This window comes from Aphelocoma coerulescens, chromosome 7, assembly GCF_041296385.1.
Source record: "Aphelocoma coerulescens isolate FSJ_1873_10779 chromosome 7, UR_Acoe_1.0, whole genome shotgun sequence".
NCBI classification, from domain to species: domain Eukaryota; kingdom Metazoa; phylum Chordata; class Aves; order Passeriformes; family Corvidae; genus Aphelocoma; species Aphelocoma coerulescens.
The window spans coordinates 32,096,685-32,116,816 of NC_091021.1; the positions used below are offsets into that span (position 1 = coordinate 32,096,685).

At 37.4% G+C, this 20,132-nt stretch overlaps 1 protein-coding gene across 1 annotated transcript in view; it reads right to left on the reverse strand.

Annotated features, from left to right (window-relative positions):
* The window catches only part of DPP10 (dipeptidyl peptidase like 10), a 251,064-nt gene that overhangs the window by 59,979 nt on the left and 170,953 nt on the right, over positions 1-20,132 (reverse strand). Inside the window, exons 6-7 of the mRNA XM_069021194.1 lie at positions 5,073-5,125; positions 4,891-4,972 (exon numbers count right to left, since the gene is read on the reverse strand). Coding sequence (XP_068877295.1) covers positions 4,891-4,972; positions 5,073-5,125 — 135 coding nt within the window. The remainder of the gene's footprint in view (positions 1-4,890; positions 4,973-5,072; positions 5,126-20,132) is intronic.

Sequence of the window (20,132 nt, forward strand, 5' to 3'; positions counted from 1 at the left end):
GGTAATGTCATTTTAATCCATCAATTCAACAGTCTGAGAGATAATTTGCATTTTTATAGGGCAATAGGTATTGATGGGGGGGTGAAGGGAAATTGAACCCCCAAACATGACAAAAGGATAAAGGTAAGATGACTGATCACAAAAGAAAAGGGCAATTACAGCAGATTTTGCTCTGGTTTATTTCTGGGTTTGTTTGTTTGCTGGTTTTAAGGTAGTTTTAATACAAGATGAGGTCCTCTTTCACTGGATCTTTTTCATTCTCTCTTTAAAAGCTTCAGCTTCTAGGATCTATTATTTGTGAGTAACCTTTATTTTTTTGTTGGTTTTTTGGAAGATGAGGGCAACTTCTAGATTTCTAATATTTGAAGTACTTTCTAAAAATTGATGGGAACATCCTGAATCCACAATTCAGCTACAGTCACCAAATTGTTCTTTGTGTATACAGCCTAATAGGTGATTCTACTCCATGATGACCTAAATTACAATAAAGCATAGTAAAAGCTCATCTTCAGTCCTACCATTTGATAGTGCTATATTTTGTTGGTAGCATCAATTTTTGACAAAGCCTCTAAAAAATAATTTTCTTTGGTATTCTGGATAGTTTTACTATTTTCTTGATTCCTCTTTGGTTAAAATATATATTAATTTATGCACAGATATTAATCTGTAAATCAACAGATCATTATTTATGCTGATACATCCAAGTATGTAACTCAAACTCCCTTCAGAACCACTTAATATATTCAAAAGGAAAGCGAGCTTACTGCAATAAATAACATAAAATATCTATTATAAATACAAAGGCAAAGTGACTTGCCTGGATATATGTTCATAGAATAACGTGAAAGAAAAAGTATTTTATACAAAATAATCAACATATACGACCACCAAGGCAGGGAATAAAAAAAGTGTAACTTTTAAGAAAAAGCCATGTCAAACTGAACAACTTCTAACCATGTTTCACTGGGAGCCACTTGAAGTAGCCCACCCAACAACTGATCAGAAGAACTATTTGTATCACCAAGGAGCACTGCAGAAGAACACGACAGCTTAAATACAACACTGCAAACACTGGAGACATCTCCAGCCTGAAGTTTTATATCCAGGCTCCTACTGCAATACATCCCCACAGGCAGATCCAGAGTTGTCTCTCCTGTGTCAGATACAAGCCAGGTCCAGCACAAACACATGAAAACCTTTGCTACAAACTACTGGAGAAGATAAGGCTCAAGAAGGCAAAGCACTGGATAAAAAACTGGGTATTTCAACAACAGAGGCCCTTTAGAAACCCCAAAGCATTCTTCTTCTCAGTAAAGCCTTCCCACCAGGTATGGGATATCTCTTTCTCAGCCACAAGTAGTGAGGTCTCTAATCAATAAACTGGAGGCAGAAAAATGTTGATGAAACAAATTAGATCTCTATTTGGGCTGGTTTGTCTTTCCTGGAATTACTTAATGCTGCAGTGATGGATTCTATGAAGGTGAGGTAAAGAGATAATCAACAAATGACTTGCACAATTTTAATCAAACATGAGTAACGTTTGGCAAACACATAAACAGCTCCCTAACATGCTATGACCCAGAAATGGTATTTTAGATCTGGCACATTTCTAACACAGTTAAAAGGCAGCATTTTAAAGAGTGTGTCCTTGAAAGCAGTTCTTGTTTTAAGAGCTACGTGACCTTAAGATACATTAATTCATTAGATAAAAGTTTCTTCACCCCAATGGCAAACATTTTCAATTTCACCACCAAAATGTCATGACTCAAACAGCAGATGTTTCTCGGAGCTTTCCTCTTAATCATTACAAAACCGTCTACTCTAGGTAAATAGCAAGAAACTGAAATAACTTGCAACCACTGTGGTAGCTTGAAAACAATGGTACTGTGGCTCAGCCACCTGGCATCTGACATAACCTACCTCTGCTCTTCACTAGCCACATGGGGCATACTGGCCCATTAGACAGCCCCAGAAATTATTCTGAACAGTAAACTGAGACTGATGCATGCTTTCCACAAGGAGGCAAAGTATTGCATATACTCGATTTCACTGCAGCCTTATCCCTCCTCTGTGCAATAAGCAGTTCATGGCTTCATACATATTTTCCTTCCTGTTTTTTTTTCCCCTCATATCTGTATATTATCTGTTTGAACACCTTGCCAATTCCTCCCCATCGGAAGAATTTAAGATAACTATGTAGGCTGCACTGTTACTGAAATCTTCTGCAGAACCATGGACTGGAAACATCTTATTTTACACTATAGCCTAACTATTGAGAACAGTTGACCAAGTCCATGTGTCATCCCCCCATATTTTGGATTTAATCCAGGACTTTCCAAATACTTATAGTGTAAAGTTGGGATCTTGGTCTCAGTATGGCCTCATGTTTCACATTTTGTGCTAATTTTGCTGACCAGTCCTGGCTATAATATTGCTATTCATTTCTGCACCACAGATGGCAAGGTGCTATTCCCCTTCACGTTAGAGACCAACATACACTCTGTGATGGCCCATAGCACATGTCATGGGTCTTTCTACATCAAATTTTTGTATACAAAATGAATTTATTCTCCAACTGTACCCCACTTGTAAGAACAGTTGTAATGAATGGCTCTTGGGGATCACCCAGGTTAATACACCATGATTATTTTATTTAGAGTAAGTATTTCACTGCTTGTTTTACTCATGAATTATCACTATTTCCTTATTCCATGGAAAAGACATGTAAGTTTTGTTCAAGAAGGTAAACCAGTCACAGTGTGTATGGCAGCACAGATCCATGAGACTGCAGCTTTGTTTGCAGCCAGGTACATACCATCGATAGCTATTGACAGATTTTCACCATTTGGTCTCTCTCTCTCACCTTCCTCTGTGCCCTGCTTCATTGCTGGTTGCTTCCTATACTATTTTACTCAAAACCACTCATACAGTGTTTGTTCTAATGAAAAATTTTGTAACAGAACCATTGTGGCAATGCCTCAGGCACACATCTTTCCTCTGCCTAACCTCTTCTGCTGGAATGAAAACTCTGTTCTGCTTCTGCTGGAGGCAGATGTTCCTTTGGACAGCAGTAAAAACCATTATTCACAACAGTCTTTATTCATTCATGCTCCTTCTACATTTTTGGCTTGCTGCTGAAGTGGGAGGGCAATGCAGCAAGGCACTTCTGTCACTTTGGAAACCTCCTTTCACCACATGAATGGCTTCAAGAGGACATGCTTCTAATTGGCAATTCCTAAAGTCACCTTCAGCAGGCTGTTCCTGCAGGTGTACATCTCTATGGCAACACTCGGTGTCATTCAGAGTGCACAGAAGATTTTGTGTTCAAAGTTATTATTTCCTAATTCTGCAGACCATATGGCACCATAAAACCCAGAGCAGAGCAGATATTTTTAAAGCATGACATTAACTTTACTAGGGGGCATTAACGAAGATGAGTAATGTTATCCTCACTCAAGTATGAATTATGCCAATGTTTTCAAATTTGGATGATGAAGGTTGTACCTAAAATGATTGCCCATTTTTTTTGCAGGTCTGAGATGTAATAGGAGTCCACCTGTGCCTGTACCCGAAAGTATCCATACATATTTACAGAATGGCATTTTAAGCAAAACACACAAAGATAGCATTATTCTGATTTATTCTTCTGAGGTTTACGATCGGTAAGTCTGACCCCGTTCTTATGAGACATCTAAGGAAAAGGAAAAGATATTTTCTCAGTAATCACTGCACTTAATTTTAGTTCTACTTTAGATTTCTGATCAGAGGTAGAGCACAGACAAATCTTATGTACTGCAATTTAATTAAAATACTCCTTAAATCTGTTCACTTTTGCAAATGCTTCTCCTTTCTGCTATGACCTATATGGTTTGCCACATTCCCTAATGCTGCCTGGTAAATAACCTATGTATTTATTACCATTAGTCCTGTCACCATGTTCTCTCTCATTATTAATAAATTAATGTGGTTAATTATTAAAACATACCAAGCATGTTCCAATTACTTTTTCTCACCTGCCTCCACTTCCTTAATGCAATACATTCCAACCAGAAACATTTTTTACTTTCCAATCATCTTGATGAATGATATAAAGCAACAGGGTGTATTCTTTAGACATTCGGCTTACAGCCTCTCTGCATGACCAAGCTGGATGTGCAAGGAGGCCCTGGGATCATGCCTGAGGGCATTAATGAGCTTATTAGAGCACTGTAACAAGGATTATCTGAATTTCTTATGCAGAACTGAAGATTTAATCAGTCTCTTGCCTTCAACTACCAATACAGGTCAGCTTAAAATCATTGCTGTTTTAAAACCACAATTATTTTCTTCTCATATTGATGTTGGTCACGATGATCATGGATGATTTATGTTCATTAAAAATGGTAAAACTTCTGAAAAAAAAAAGGATACATGAAACATAGCATCTCTTTTTTTTATTATTACGAATTCAATGCAGCACAGCTGACCTTGGCAGTAATTTTCATACTGAAATGAAAACACCACTTTTCATGAATCCATCACATCACATTTGGATGCTAAGCTTTTGCCCACAGTTTTCATTGATATTGCACTTAAAAGAAAACTTCTCTTCACCTTTAACTTTCCTTCCCACATAGCAGTAGCCATAAATATAGTTATCCTGAAAATCACTTGAGTGCATATTTATATGAAGATGTGATTCTTTCAGCAATTGTACAATTTGCTTATTGGGGGTCAGACTGGAAAGACATATTTTTAATAAAAAATAAACAAATAAATAGAGCTCTCCTAAAAGCTGTAATAGGACCATACTAGCATAGTGCAGAAATATATAATGCAATTTATCTTAAGGCTTTCAGTTTTGTTTTTACCTCAATCTGGAGTCCATACATTTTTAATGACTGTGCTTACCAGCTGCTGTCCGTGAACGCCCCAGGCTGCATACTGTAAAACTGAATCCTCTACTTCTGGAGGGTTTAACTCCCAAACTTCCCTTGAAAAAAGGGAAACATTTTTTACTTGAACACATTGGCATCACCTCATGCATAGAGCCACTGACAATGACATGGTATGGAAAAAACAATGTGACCTACCTTGTGTGTATGTTATAAATCACGTATGAAGCTGTGTAAGAATAATGAAAAACCTGTTAAAAAAAAAGAAAAAAAGAGAAAGTAAAGAATTACAAGACAAAATACAGGATTAAATACAGACTACCATGAGGGCAGTCACAGTCTTTCAATCCCTGTAAACATCAGTACCTTTATTACTGAAAGAATGTTTTACTGAATTAATTATAACCAACAGACCTGAACCAGGTTTTGAAAGCTGTAGGAAGGTCACACATATTCATATGTTAATTTAACCAGACACTTTTTCAGTACAACAACTGCACAGAAAATGTCCCAATCAGAAAAATCTGTAAAATCTGTTAAAAAAAACCAAAACCAAAAAACACACCCCCCCAAAACGAAAAAACCCACCAAGAACATACATTAGGAAAAAAAAAAAAAACAAAACACTTTTTTTTCTGTATTTCTTCATCAAGCTGTGTCAAAATGATTGCACAGGCATCACAGTTATTCTACTTGAAAGGCAGACCAATAGAAGGTCATATGGTATTGCTCTCACCACCTGCTGTGGACAGCCTGAAGGACCTCCCAGGCATGGCTCACAGAACAGAAAAACTCTGTATGGAGTGGGGCTCTGTTTGCTGTGGCTTTCATTAAATATGTTTTGGTCTAATTTTGGTTGACTTCCTTTGTTTTTCAGGAAAAGTTTGTTGAAGGTTTTTTGTCATTTTGCGTAAAACAAAGAACTATTTTTCAGTAAACCTTTCTCATTCAACAGCAAGTTACCAGTGACTTCTGGATTCCAAACCTGTAGGATTCTCCAAATGGAACAGAAAAGCCATTACAGTGTGTCATCTGAGGGACCACCATACCAAAGAGCTCATACCAAAGCAAACTATTACACATTCTCTCTAGTCAAACATTAGTCTTTACACAGATAGTGAATAATAGACATTTTGCTCTCTTCCAGGCTTGAGTGATTGTTTTTTACCTAGCTCATTTTTTGCCTCTATGTCCTGCATCATGAAAGTAGCATAATTCCATAGTGTTAGTTTTAATATAATTTGAAATTACTTCATGGTCTTGGAATATAAAATAGATTTGTGACTAATTATTACTGAACTAAGCAAAACTCTTCTTTTTAATGTAAACTTCTGTTAGAAAGAAACATTAGATGACATCCACTAGACTTACTTCAGCTTCATGTCTACAGTTACAGCATGTCTGCTTGGCACATGAGGGATTTATTTCTGGACAGGCTCATTCCAGTTAGATGGGGACAGACACAGCTACAAAGCCAAAACCTTGACATGGATACATGTGTTGGGAACTCTTTAGGTTATAGTTTCTACACTGGGAACCTTTCAGTATCTCCTTCAAAGAGAACAGGCAAAGGGGATCCTACATGGACAGAGACACTGGAATTTGTCACTATGGCACATGAGAGGGTTTCAGAGGTTGATATTTTGTCTGGAGGACATTCAATAACAGAGCCATCTGAAACATCCTTCCACTAACTCCCTTTTTACCATTAGTTCCCTGCCAAAAATGCCAAGAATTTAGCATGTCCTAAATCCTTGCTGGCTCATGCAGCAAGAATCCCACAAAGGTCTCTAAGATTAGAAACTCTACTTTGTGCAACAGCTGGATACCCCTTTTATAAAATTTCCCTTTGAGACAAGGGAAATTGAGACAAAAAAATTTCCATTTTCTAAGTGTATTGTGTTTAACATCAAAACTGTTGCTTCAGTAAGATTCATACATATATTAGTAAGTATGCCCCAAATGTTTTTTATATTTTATACTTTATATTACAGCTTAAGAGAAACTGTTTGGTCATGCAAGCCTCTTCTGAGAAGTGTGACTGAAACAGAGACAAATGGTTGAATCATGGTGGTTTCTGCACAGGATGTGCACTGCCAGAGGTTACCCAGAGGGGAACTTGCCAGCAGCTTTTAAAGGCCAATTACAAAGAAGAGAAATGGGTCTCTTGCCCTTGCAGGAAAAGGGAAAATTGTATCAAAGATAATGTGTGCAGGGCTGATAAATATTTAGAATAGAAATATTTAAAAAGTAAATTATTAGACAATATATTTCAACAAGAAATGCTAAACTAATGTCATTCTGGCAGCTCAAACAGAAAATATGCTGTAACAACAAGAGCAACACTTCATATGTCATGTGGAAACGTTCCTCATGCCTTGTCTAACATTTCTGTCTAAACATTTATGCAGAAACATTAATATCTGTGTTCTAAGTTGAAGGAGCTCCACTTCCACTGGAGACCAACCCTACAGTGAAGTCACTTTCAGACAGGATGCTGACATTTTTCTCAAATTACTCATGTGAGTTTTAGTTCTTAACAGGAGCACCATGTATAAATTACAAGTACGACGGTTCCTAAGTTATCTTGCTTGTGAGAGCCACACACTGAAACACAATCACTACTGAAATGAAATCAATAAAAAAGGATGTAGAAAATCTTTCTTTTTCTAGTCTGGCTCTTACAGGAAGTTCTTATGAAGCTCTTGTAGTTTTGTACAAAAGCTTAACCTGTTTGGCTTCTTGTTGCACAGAGCCAACAGTGGCTGGGACACACCTCTTCCTCATCACACGCCTCATCCATCATCATACAACATCTGGCACCCCAGCAAGGAGTACCAGCAACCCCCAAAACACCAGGATCAAACCTCCCAGACAGCCACCAGTTGTGTCCTCTGTGGAAGAGGCTTGGGGAATTACACCCTGCAACTCCTGCTTTGTAGGAAGTGCGCCATCAGAAAAAACCCTGGTAATTTATGCAAATAAAAAGATAAGAAGGCTGGCTACTGAGTGCAACATTCAAACCCAAAGCACTATCATTCCTATTCCAAAATGTTTTCAAACATTTCTTGTCCTCCTTGCCTTCTAACTGAGGTGCTATCAAAAGACTGAATGAAGACTAATATTTAAACATGGACATTGAATTGCTCCAACTGACTAAAAAAAGAGACATGAAATGGAGGAAAAGGGAGAAAGGTTGTAGTGAAAAATACTCCTACTAAGCACAGAGAGAATCAATTAATGAATATGGATACACAAAACATCTCTAAGAAGTGAAGCAATGTAGGAGAGCAAAGCCTTTTAAAATATTAATGTATTACAGCAATTTCTGCACTGTCGGATCAGCTGGGGGAAACAAAAAGTGGAAAATGGCCTGGTATAATTTATTAAAAGAATTATACAAGTTAAAGTTGGGCACTGTGATGAGCCTTAACTCCTCAAGTGGCATGTATGATTGCTAGGGTTCAGGCCTTTCTGGCAAGTAAATAACTTGCCTGCTTCTACTATGATAAGCTGGAAAATGTTCCCTGCAATGTTAAGAACTGTGAAAATGGCTTTTTAGATCAGACAGACAGTACACCACCCCCTCAATACAATTTATTTAATTTTTCTTTTGCCACAGAATGCAGTAGGTAACAACCACTGCATATTAAATATTTCTTCTGAATTCATTCTTTCACCAGCTTAGAAAGTCATGACAAGCTTTCATCTGGTGCTGCTCAACACTGAAAAAGTTAGCTGCATTTGTGTATGAAAAAAATGAAATTACAAAACTCCATTACAAAGGACCTAAAAGAAAAAGGTGACAAAAGTATTTCAAGACAAATTGCTCCAGTCAAAACGTATTGAAATAACAATCTATTACTCAGCTAACAGCCAACAATAAAAAACACACTTATCAATCATGATCTGAACTTTTAGATGACACATTTAGATGAAGGTGTGATTCTTTCAATGACTGAGTTCTGGATTTATATGTATCCTTTATTCTCTACCTTTCAAGGAATTATTTTTTCTTTCTACAGTTCTTAAAAATGAAATAATGCTGTGGAACTCAATGCATAGCCCAACAACATGCAGGAAAACAGTGCCTTATGCACTCAGCCAAAACACACTCCACTAATTCTGCAATACATTCCAGAAAATATCCAGTTCACTGTCCTTGGGTAATTTGGAAAACATTTCTCAGTGTTTTTGCTAAAAAGCTGCCAAGAAAACCTCAGTAGCACTATTTTTACAGTGTGATGAGAGCTCTCAGCTCCAGGGAAATGGAGGAGAGCTGATGACATTAGAACCTCACAGCACTATAATCTCAAAATGCTTGGGCATGCCAAACACCTTGATGCATCCTTTATCCATTTCCTGTATTATAAACCAATTACATTCTTTTGTGTGTTATTCATTTAGAGCAATAACGATGCCTCCTTGCTAGCACAGCTTTTTACAAGGTAGGGGAGTGACCATCCCGTATTTTTGGTTTTTTACCCAAAAAGATTCCTGTAATCTGAACTCATCTCTGCAGTTCCCAGTGCTGCTACACTCTGTAAATTCCCCTTTCAGGTTCCAATAAGACATCTCACAGGGCATAAAAGCACTCAGTCTGAGCAAGAACAATAAAAGGTGAGAGTATATGAAATACATTGAAAACTTCAGCACCCACAGTAACACTCTCAGTTATTCCAAAGATTAACGGCCAAATGGGGTCCACATCTTGCACACAGCATAGATATTCATCTATTTGTATTGTACATAGAAAATAAAAAAGATACTATTTAAAAGCCATGCCCTTCCCATTAGTTAAAAAAAAAAAAAAGCAGCAGAGACTCATTAAATAACTGAAATTGCAGTGTTTGCCATTATTCTCATCCCACTTATCTCCAAACACATACCCTGATTTGGAAAGAGAGGCAGTTTCTTAGATAAGGTTCAAAACCATGCAGGCCTCTCTGATTCATCAGTGAGGTATCAGATCTTTTATGGGTTAATTTACACTTCTGAGCCCATGAAAAACAAAATCTAGTATTTTAAGAGACTACTAGTCTGAATGAAAAATTATTATACTCTTGCTCTATGAGCTAAAGAATTTAATCAGAATTGAAAGCAGAATTATCAGCCTTAGCTGTGTAAGGTTTTAACTCCTGCAATATATGGATGCCTCCCAAACAGTATTACTCATAAAAAGAGAAAGATCAAAAAACTGCTTTTATTGCTTCACAGGCACAAGTCAATTATTAGGCAGTTCAAAGCTATGAGAGAACCTGACCTGGAAAAGGTTTTCTGTGCCTGAAAGCTTTTCTGTTTTTTTCAGCTACATCAGTTGGCATAATAAAAGATATTACCTCTTCCCACAAATCTTGTCTCAGTTATCTCTTCAGGCCACCACATCTGTAACAACGTTAGGGAGAAACAAGCATTCCTAAGCCCTCCTGAAAAAAAAGGACTACCTAAAACTAAAAGTGATCCTTCCTAATTGATAACCTGCATTACAATACATATCACAAAATGCACGTGAACCCAGAAATCAGGGCACAGGACACAGTGAAGCAGGGAAGTAAACAGGAATACATCTTGCCAAGGACACTCACTTCTGCATTCATCCGTGGCCCCCTGCTCACTTCTGAAACCTTTCATAATACATTAGTAAAATGGTCTGGCACGTTTCCAAACTGCCTCGGTGGGTGCCAGCCACAGGAGCTACTGGCTGTCATGCAGAGTGTGAAAACCAGCAACATGAGTAGGATTCTGCCTTTATCCTCTTTTCTACAGTTGAATTAAGCATTTGAAGAATTACTGAGAAATCTACTTACGCTGAAAACTGAACCAAAAGCCTTTGCTGTGGTAAAGTGATTAGAAGGCCGAGCAAAAAGTAACCAATCATTCATCTGCCATTCATGCCATGAAGTACCCACTCAAAATGACAGAGTCTCACTCAAAAATCCAAATTTTTAAGAAATCTCCACTAAAGGCTCAAAAATACAATTTAGAAAAAGAAATGCAAACATATATTCCTTCCTATTTTGCCTTTAGGATAAAAGTAGCTTGGAAGAAAAATGAAACCTGCAGAACGTGCCATGAGCTACAAATAATGAGCAAGAACCAGATGCAGAGTGGAGAGAATATGAGGGGACATCATGAAGCACAGGAGGGTTATAGAGATCTTTTGAAGGGACTACTGATATAAATACAGTGTGCTTGTGGCCAGAAAAAACAACTGTATTATATAGTTTTAGTAAATTAATGTATATTCAAGTTCACTCCCCATACAAAAAACCACAGGCTATACAAATTATACAAAGTCTATGCGTATTAGTTATAAAAATTATGCAAATAATTATTGAAATTACTTCTCCTCTAGTTACTGATATTTTACTATCAATTTTGCTCAGGCAATACTGGCTTAATTCCGATTTCCAGCAATGAAAATGAGAAAAGGCTTTGAGCAGGTCTTTAATATCATATACCATCTCCTTATTCTGCTACAAGTTTGGAGAACACCAGATTATTTGTGTCTGAACTTCCCCCTTTGTGGGAAGTCTGCTGAAAGCAAATGAGTTACAGTAGGAGGGGGCCAGTCTTTGCTTTATGCTATCAGGATTCCAAGCAGCAACTTCTTGCTCTCCAAAAAAAACAGATTAACATTCACACAACCAACTCCTATTCCTCATTTCCTTTTTATGAGTTTTAAGACACGTGACCTTGCTGGGACTGCAGTGCAAAGAGAATGGAATCAGTATCTAATGTGCTGATCACAAAACAATAAAAAAGATCTATTCCTTTCTTATCTTTGTATTGCAAGATGTTCAGCACCCCGTTAGTAAAAGCTGTGAGGGAGTTAATAAGATTAAACTAGGAGCAGCAGGACTACTGCCAAAGGCAAAGCACAGCTGCTGGATGAAACTTCCATCCATTTTGCAATTTATGTGCTAAATAAATTAATAATGTTAATGGTATCACAACATTATGGTGAAACCCAACTCTCTCTAAAACTCCATTATCATTCACCTCAAATGTTCCCCCTTTGCCTTCCCAGTCTGACTCCATGTGTTCTCCAGCATAGGAACTGCTGCTAAATGGGATTAAACAGCTAAATATGGCATGGCCACAGTTGGGTTTCATGTAACTGGTTCCTTGGGTGTGTAAAAAGTGAATAGAGAGCTCTGCAGCACTGAATTCTGAGCCACAGAGGGACATGAAACCACTGGATAACACCTGTGCTATCAGTGGAGACTTTGAACAACCACACACTGTATCAGTAAGTGACAGCCTCTGCATATTCATGAGAATAATATTGATTAAAGATTGGAATTCTGCTGATTTCATGCCTTGGCAACAAACACAGTGAGACCTCAGACTATGCACCGATACCAAAGCTCAGCTCACTCTGGGATACAGAAATGCTTCACACCATGCACCAGTGAAGTGGCACCTTTTGCTCTTGGAGCTGTAGTATTTTACTGGTCTTTTCCTGGTGTTAGAGTCAATAAGTTAAGCCACATGAGTTAATGACTGATTTCATATTGATTACATCTGGGGGTAGAGACAGGCACAGAATTTAACTCCACAAATGGTGAAATCCAGTAAATCTTTTCAGTTTACATTAATTTTAAACTGCAGATAATGATACATTAACTCATGGTTCATGCAGCCAGAAAGAACTGACATGATTATTTTGTCTGACCTACTACATCTGAAACAAAGTTTATGGGATTTCTCATTTTAAATAGTATGATATGTTTTCTTCATCTGGTTTTAGAGTAAACTCTTAGAAACAGTCGACTGAAGAGTCTGTAATACTGAGATGATGAACTGCCACCCATCTGTAAATCCTATTATTTCTACCCAATTCTGGAAGAAAAAAAAAAAAATAGAGGTAAATTCTGCCAATATTAATGTCTAAATGTCTATATGGTCTTGCACAATTTTGACCCTTTTGGTGAAATATCTTGTTTCTGAAAACTCTATATAATTGCAGAGCTAATTTAAGATAGAGCTCGATGCATTTGAGCACTGAAGTTATATGACAAGGTCATAACTTTGAAAAGCATCATATTTATTTGTTTCAATCAGCATTGATTATTTCTCATGATTGATAAGAACCACTGCATATCATTGGTAGTAATTTATGGTTAGCATTAATACTTTGGGGTATGAAATATTGACAGCCATAACAACTCTATGCTGCCAAACCAAAATAAATATAAAGGCGAGACATTTTGAGACACGTAATTTATCTGTAAGAAAAAAGGCTGTCAAGGAAGCCTAAACAAAAAAGCACCTCTAGAAAATCTGTTAGAGCCTCAACTGTTCACACATAATTTTTCAATAAGATTAATTATCTCAAGAAAAAGACATCCACTGCAGAATGTAAATTAAATCACAACCAATTAAACTCAGTTCATATAACGAAGAGTAACATGATACAAACCACAGTTCAGAGTAAATGCAGAAACTTCTTTTTCTTCTCCTACATCAACAGCTGATAGACCATCATTTGGATATGCAACTCAATCAGTTTTGAATATCTAATAACTTCAGATGAGTGAATTATTCAAGAAAGAATGTACTGCACTGCCACTTCTGAAAGCCTCACATATCACTGTCATTTGAAATTCTATTAGTTACACTATCACGTAAAATATGTTTCTTGAGTCTTGTATGAGATGACTTAGACAAAAATTTATGTGTTTTTTTTCTGGCTTATACACCTGCAGCATTAAAAAACAGGAATGACTTCCCTGAAATCATTGTTACATGACAGTGAAGCTGGTCAATCTCAAGCCTCAAGCATAATATGTGCATTTTTTTTTTTGTACTGATACACAGGTACATGCACATCCTTTTCAAGCATATGCTCACACTCATATTCAGTGTGATCAGAATTTGGACTTTATGAGTATTTGGGGATTTACAGAAACTTCTGTTCTCCTGAACCGATTTGCAGGCAGCTTCATGGTGTGCATGGGTATTTTCATCTGGACAAGTGTAAAGAGAAACAAAAGATATAAATTCTGACAGCACAACCAGAACTCTATCTCCATGGAAATATGAGACTGGTGAGGGTGCTTCCCTCTGGTCAGTGCAGCTGAGAATCCAAATCTGTCTTAGAAAAATATGCATTTAAGTACTTTAATATGCCTGACACTTTAGACAGTCTGATGTCATTACAGGGTCCTATGGATTACCCATATCCCATACAAAAGGCATCCTCTACAGGGAATTTGGATTGAGTGCCTCCACACATACTCATGAAATTGTTAACTGAAAACAAAGTATGTTTTAAAACACTGATTCTTAAAGGCAAAGCTGCATCAAGTCTCCTCAGAGTGTTCTGAGATGGTTTAATTGCTCTTTGAGATACTGTGGAAGAAAGAATTAAGACTTGGTTTCATTTTCAGTTTTTCCATAGTGAGTCACATACTGTATTCACTCAAACAGATTGCTAAAGAGAAAATTGCCAAATGCAGAAGAAACACCACCTTGTTTTGAAGAGACACACTTCTACATGTTGTGATATTTACAAAAGTATGCATAAACTGATTAATGTGAAATACAATGCAAAAAAGAAAAAAAAAACAAAACAAACAAACCCCATGGTTAAAAAAGCTACTGAGAAAATATTTCCTAAATTAACATTCCATATAAATTAAATGTCCATGTTCTGAGCACAAAACTAAACAGAATTGAAGGTGCCCTGAAATTATGATACAAAAGGAAATCAAAGCATGTGATGAGTCAATTTTGAAGTAAAGACTATCGTCCCAATATCTCTTTCTTCTCCAGACAATCTGACTCACTCAGGCAGCAGTTAGGCAGCAGATACCGGATGCTCGTCTGCTGTTTGCTTACAAATTGCATGAGGAGATTAAAAGACCCTGTGGAGCTGGAGAAAGGAGAAGCAATGAGATAAATGGCCTGTGGGCCTGAAGAAATGCAAAGGGAAAATGGAAAAGAAAACTGGGCTGAGGGAAGCAGATGGCTAAACCAGCAAGCATGCAAAATGAAAGAAGGAAGACAAAAAGACAGAGCTAAAAATATCAGGGTGGGAAAAAAGAGACACAATAAAAAGAAAGAACAAATCCAGAACAAAACAGAGCTGAGACCCTTAAAGGGCTGGAAATGGAGAGGATCAGATCAAAGGAGAACAGGCAGCAGGGAGGGAAAGCAGTAAGCAGACCTGCAGTGTGTGGGCATGGTGGCTGCAACACACAGGCTCAGGGAACTGATGAATGAATTCAGGCAGAGTAGACTGGCACCTAGAGCCTTTCTCGTTTGAAGGATTGAAAACATGAATGAAAAACGGTTTTCTAAGGAATCTGACAGTTCAGTACCTGAGTGCATGAACTACCTGCCTTTCACTGCCTTGGTTACCATCATCATTAATTGCTTAGTGCAGATATGACACATGGAAAAGCAGGAATGCAGTGGGTGTTTCTCGTGATAAGTCCTCCTCTCTGCTAGTCTCCCACAGTGACATCAAGACACCTTTAATAGTAACTCTGGGTGTTGGAGAGTCCAGGGGATCTCTGTATGCTACTGGGAGGGTTTTTTAATAACATTAAATTCCTTATTTAGCCTTTTATAGAGTTTTCATGATAAAATGACTGTTTGTTTCTCTTTGAGTATTTATCTGCCTGTAGGTTGAGCTATGAACAGCTTTTGCAACTACTTTCGAAACCCATGTATTTAAAACATGTATTTACATGTTCCTGTACTGCAACCAAGCCTTTATGATTCCAGGCAACCAAGATAGCCAGGATTCCAAGATCCCTCCAAGACATTCTCTAGAAACCCTGTTTAAACTCTTCAAATAATTTGAACACTGCAATTTAGATTTCTCCCCTTCTTACACCAGTTCTGCACTGCAGTGTGAACTCCAGTATCTTCATGTTTTAAATACAGCATGAAAAGAAAACCTTTTCCATAGAAGTAAGTTCAGCAAGTATCACTACAGCCAAATTTCATCTTTAAACTTCCTTTTTGGTCATGCTCTATTCATCTCCCAAATCTCCATGATTTCTTTGGTGCTGCTGGCCCTGCTAACAGGCTTACACTGTTCCCCTTCTGTTCCACTACCATGTTACAAAACTGAGCAAAATATCACCTCCAGGTGCAGTTCCCAACAATTGAGCTCACAGCCAGTTATCCCCTCCAGCACTTCCCATTAGCAAGCCATGATGCTGCTTGCAGCCAACTAGGTCTACCTTCACTAATTTTCTCGTATTGTGCCATATTTCTGTGCTGGTCTCTGTTGTGGCCGTTTTATGATATTACAGTCCCTTTGATGGGGGTATCATGAAGTAGACTCCTGTAGCAAGTAAAAGACCTCTTCATGATGAAGTGATTAAAAGGTCATGATAAGAGAGCTATTCATTTAGTACAAGGGAGTACTTCATGGTGATCTCAAAGAAGCTGTAACAAAGTGATGAATACCTCACACCAAACTCGTCTCTCCAGGAAACATCTAATCTGGTGCTACATTTGCAGACAATAAATAGAATTATAAAGGCTAAATTTGTGCAGGTGGTTGACTGCCTTCACTGGAACATTAATTTATTGCCTAAGACCCCAGGCTAAACCTTTCACGCTCAAATACCCAAAAAAGACTTGTCCTTACTTAAAAAGAACACAAAAATTGGATAATAAAGGGGTACCTCTTAATATTTCTCTAAAAAGTGGACTCAACCATTTGATCTGTTAGGTCTGTCACACTACCAGTGTTCCTCATAGCCTGAGATGGAAGCTTGGTTTAAAGAGTGATGTGCAACAAAGACAGCTTAAAACATTTCTCTGGGACAGTTACATAAAGGTCTAGTCTTTGCCACCTACTTCAAGGTATTTCAACTCTATGTATGTATATTAAAAGATCTTTCTTTCATTCTGTCTGTACCAAAGGAACTGCTAACTCTCATTTACAGAAATTCACTTATCCAATGCTCCTTTCAGCACTGTTGAGAGATGCCAATGCCAGCAGATTTATCTGCTTTCCTGACTGTCCTGTTGGCCTAGTCAGAGAAGAGGCAGTCAGGTAACATTTTGGTGATCAAGGAGCTAGGAGTGGGGCAGTGTCTCTTCTGTGAGCAAGATGGGATGGTTTCCTCATGCATAATGCAGATTGGAGATACTCCTGCCACACACTGGGCTATGAGAAAAGGATTGAGACAGGATGGTTAAAATAGTTGAAAAACACACAGCCTGTTTTTGTCTGCGGACATTTGCTCCGGGATAAAGTTTTCAGCCACAGGATTATGTATTATTTCTTAAAAGTCAAACAGTGCCAACCATCCACAGTGATATCCACTTGCATGGTGGATTCAATTATGCCATACACTGGTGTTTCAAGTGAATGAAAACTCTGCCTTAGCATTTTTGAAGCAATGACCTGGGTCAGGCTGACCCTTTTCCTTCAGGCTAAGTGATTTTGTATTAATAGAAAGGCACAGGCTTCCCATGAAGGTACTTGTCCCTGCTTTAATGAGAAGCAGCAATTCCAGATTCCAGTGAAGGAGCTTGATAATTCACTGCCTTATTTCTCTGTTTTGCAGGGGAAAGTGACTCATAGAGTGGAGGTGGTTGGGGGGGGGGGGCGGTGTTCTTTGCTTTTTATTTTTTTTTTTTTTAAATCTGTGTTCATCCTTCTCCTTTGTAGAATGTTCTTCCAAAACATTAGTTCTATTTTAAAAATAATTAATTACTACTTTCGTTCTTGATGTTGAGTATTTCCCAGAGAACTGTTCTGTGCTCTGATTGTACAAAGAACATACCAGACTACTTCTTGAATTGCATCAGATATTAGTTCTTATGAAGAATGGAAAAACTTTTCCAGCTTCACTACATCAGGTTAAGGACTCAGCTGGATTTGTTCTTTTAACACCACTGTGTGGCCTACAACTCAATTTTCAAAACCTCCTGACAGAGCACTTGCACATCTCCACAGCTTCTACTGTGATCCCAAAATGCCTGTGAGAAAGCTAGTGATTTCAGGGAAATACAAAAACATTGTTAGATAAACAAGCCAGAACTTTCTATGATTTATTACACAGAACACTCATTTTGCAATGTTTTTTCTGGTCAGTAGGTTTAATTTCAAATGTATTTATCATTGTACCTCCTGAGCTGAACACGATTATGAATGTGATCTTCAGAAGGATGTTTTTCTTTTCCAAGGCTCTTCCTCAGTGAATAAAACTAATTTTTTAAAAAAGCTCTGCCTGTGACCTTCATGAAAGGAAAAGACAGAAGAAATCATCTGTTAGGAAAATCTAGGTATTGATACAAACAGATTACTGCCTAATCCTGTTGACCACTCCCATGATGTATTCTGAAAAGAGGTGACTAGGAAAATACTAATACATTTAATAAAATAAAATACTTTCCATCTATGATGAAAATCTTCACTGATCTCTGTAAACTTTGTTCAGTTCATAAATGTGTGATTTGCATCCTGAAACAACTAAGTAGTCAATTTAAATATGCACTAATTATTTGACATTTATGCTCACAGTATGTCATATATACACACACACACATATATATATATATATGCAAAGTGAAAACTGGAGATGTTCAGTTATTTGCATTCCTGAAGAATTCTTCATTCATGAAGATGAACTAAGTAATCAACAGCCCATGGGTGTAGGTTATAACTTCAGCAGAATATTCTATGCTGTAGCTCTCTTGCAGGGACAGCAATAACATCAAGGTTGTCTTGTGGCCATATTTGACATAATTTTAGTGCTTTCTCTGCATAAAACATATGAGGGGAATAGACTCCTAAACTTTCTAAAGGTGGATGCATTTAGGTGTCAGATGAAGTCAATGAGATGCACACCTCCAGCATGATTCTTAAAGACCATCTCTGGTGCTGCATCTTTAGGCATTCAAAAACCTCCATAAATGTGACACATAAGACCACAGAAGTTATCATTACCCTTTCCACATGCACTAAAGCCATTCTAATCAAAACAATGAAATTCAAGAGATTTTACATCAAATACCTACATAAAGTGCTTATATTCCTCTCACATAGTCAAGTGGAGCAAATTCCATAATACAACCACTTATTTGATATTTAATTCATGTTCTTTGTAATTTGGTGTGCAGAATTAAATGATTAAACCTAAAATGATTCTGTACATAATGAGTAAAAACAGATCAATTATTTTTCTAATTCAAGTAGTGGGGGTTATAAAATTGTTTAAGTACCTTTAATACAAGAAACTAACTAGTGAAATTCACATTTGAGTCCTTTTAAAAATAATAATGACTTGAATCAAATTGAGCTGCTTAGGTTTTTAACTAAGCAGTGGCTATTTGATTATAATCCAGTGGCCAGGTTCTCAATTGCTGTAATGTTTTCTAACCTCTGTTCACTACTGCACTATGTCCATTTTGAACATCTACATCCTCTTTTAAAATATTTTTGTCTTTTGGTTTTGTTTTGATTTTTTTTTGTTGTTTTTTTAATGCGGTTTATTTGTCGTAAGAGATCCATAATAGGTCACATTTTCAAGGAGAACAGCTCTTTGATCTTTATACTGACCATCAAGTTCCCTGAAAGTTCCTCTTCCCTTGCAGAAATTTATCATCAATTTAGCAAAATCCTTACAAAATTTCTGTTACTAATAATGGTGCTGTAGTTTGAATGACTCTTACTCAACATCCTTTAATTAAATTTTACTTGTAAGAACTACAAATTCAATAAGGAAGCTGAGGTTACAAACAAAAAATACACAGAAACATGTATGTTGATCCCGGATTCTTCCAAGGATAAGAACCCTGTGTTAGACTATGCAAGCAGCAAAGCTTTGTACATATTGAGGAGGGATAGGATTTACATTAAATCCACCCTCTCATGGGGTGCAGGTGTAGTCCACATTTGGTTCTGTGCCCAAGACTGAGTGGTGTAACTGGTCCAACACTTCCTCAAGATCTGTATCGTCTCTGATTCAATTCAGTAACAAAATTTCATGGTGCTCCGTGGGACAGAGCACAGGTATCCTCACAAAGAGCCACTTCAGGCATCTATTTCACATGTACAGACTGCAGGCTTCCATTAAACAAATAAATGTTTCATAAGACTCTGTGGAGTGACCTTAACTATGCAGCATTCCCATTCCAGCTAACATTAAATGAACACAGACATTTATGGATTACATGGGAATGACATTAAATGTGACCCAACAGTTAATATTTGTTGTAAAGCTGATCATTCTCTTCTCTTTCTCAGTATTAGGAATGATCATCAGTCAGAGCACCCCA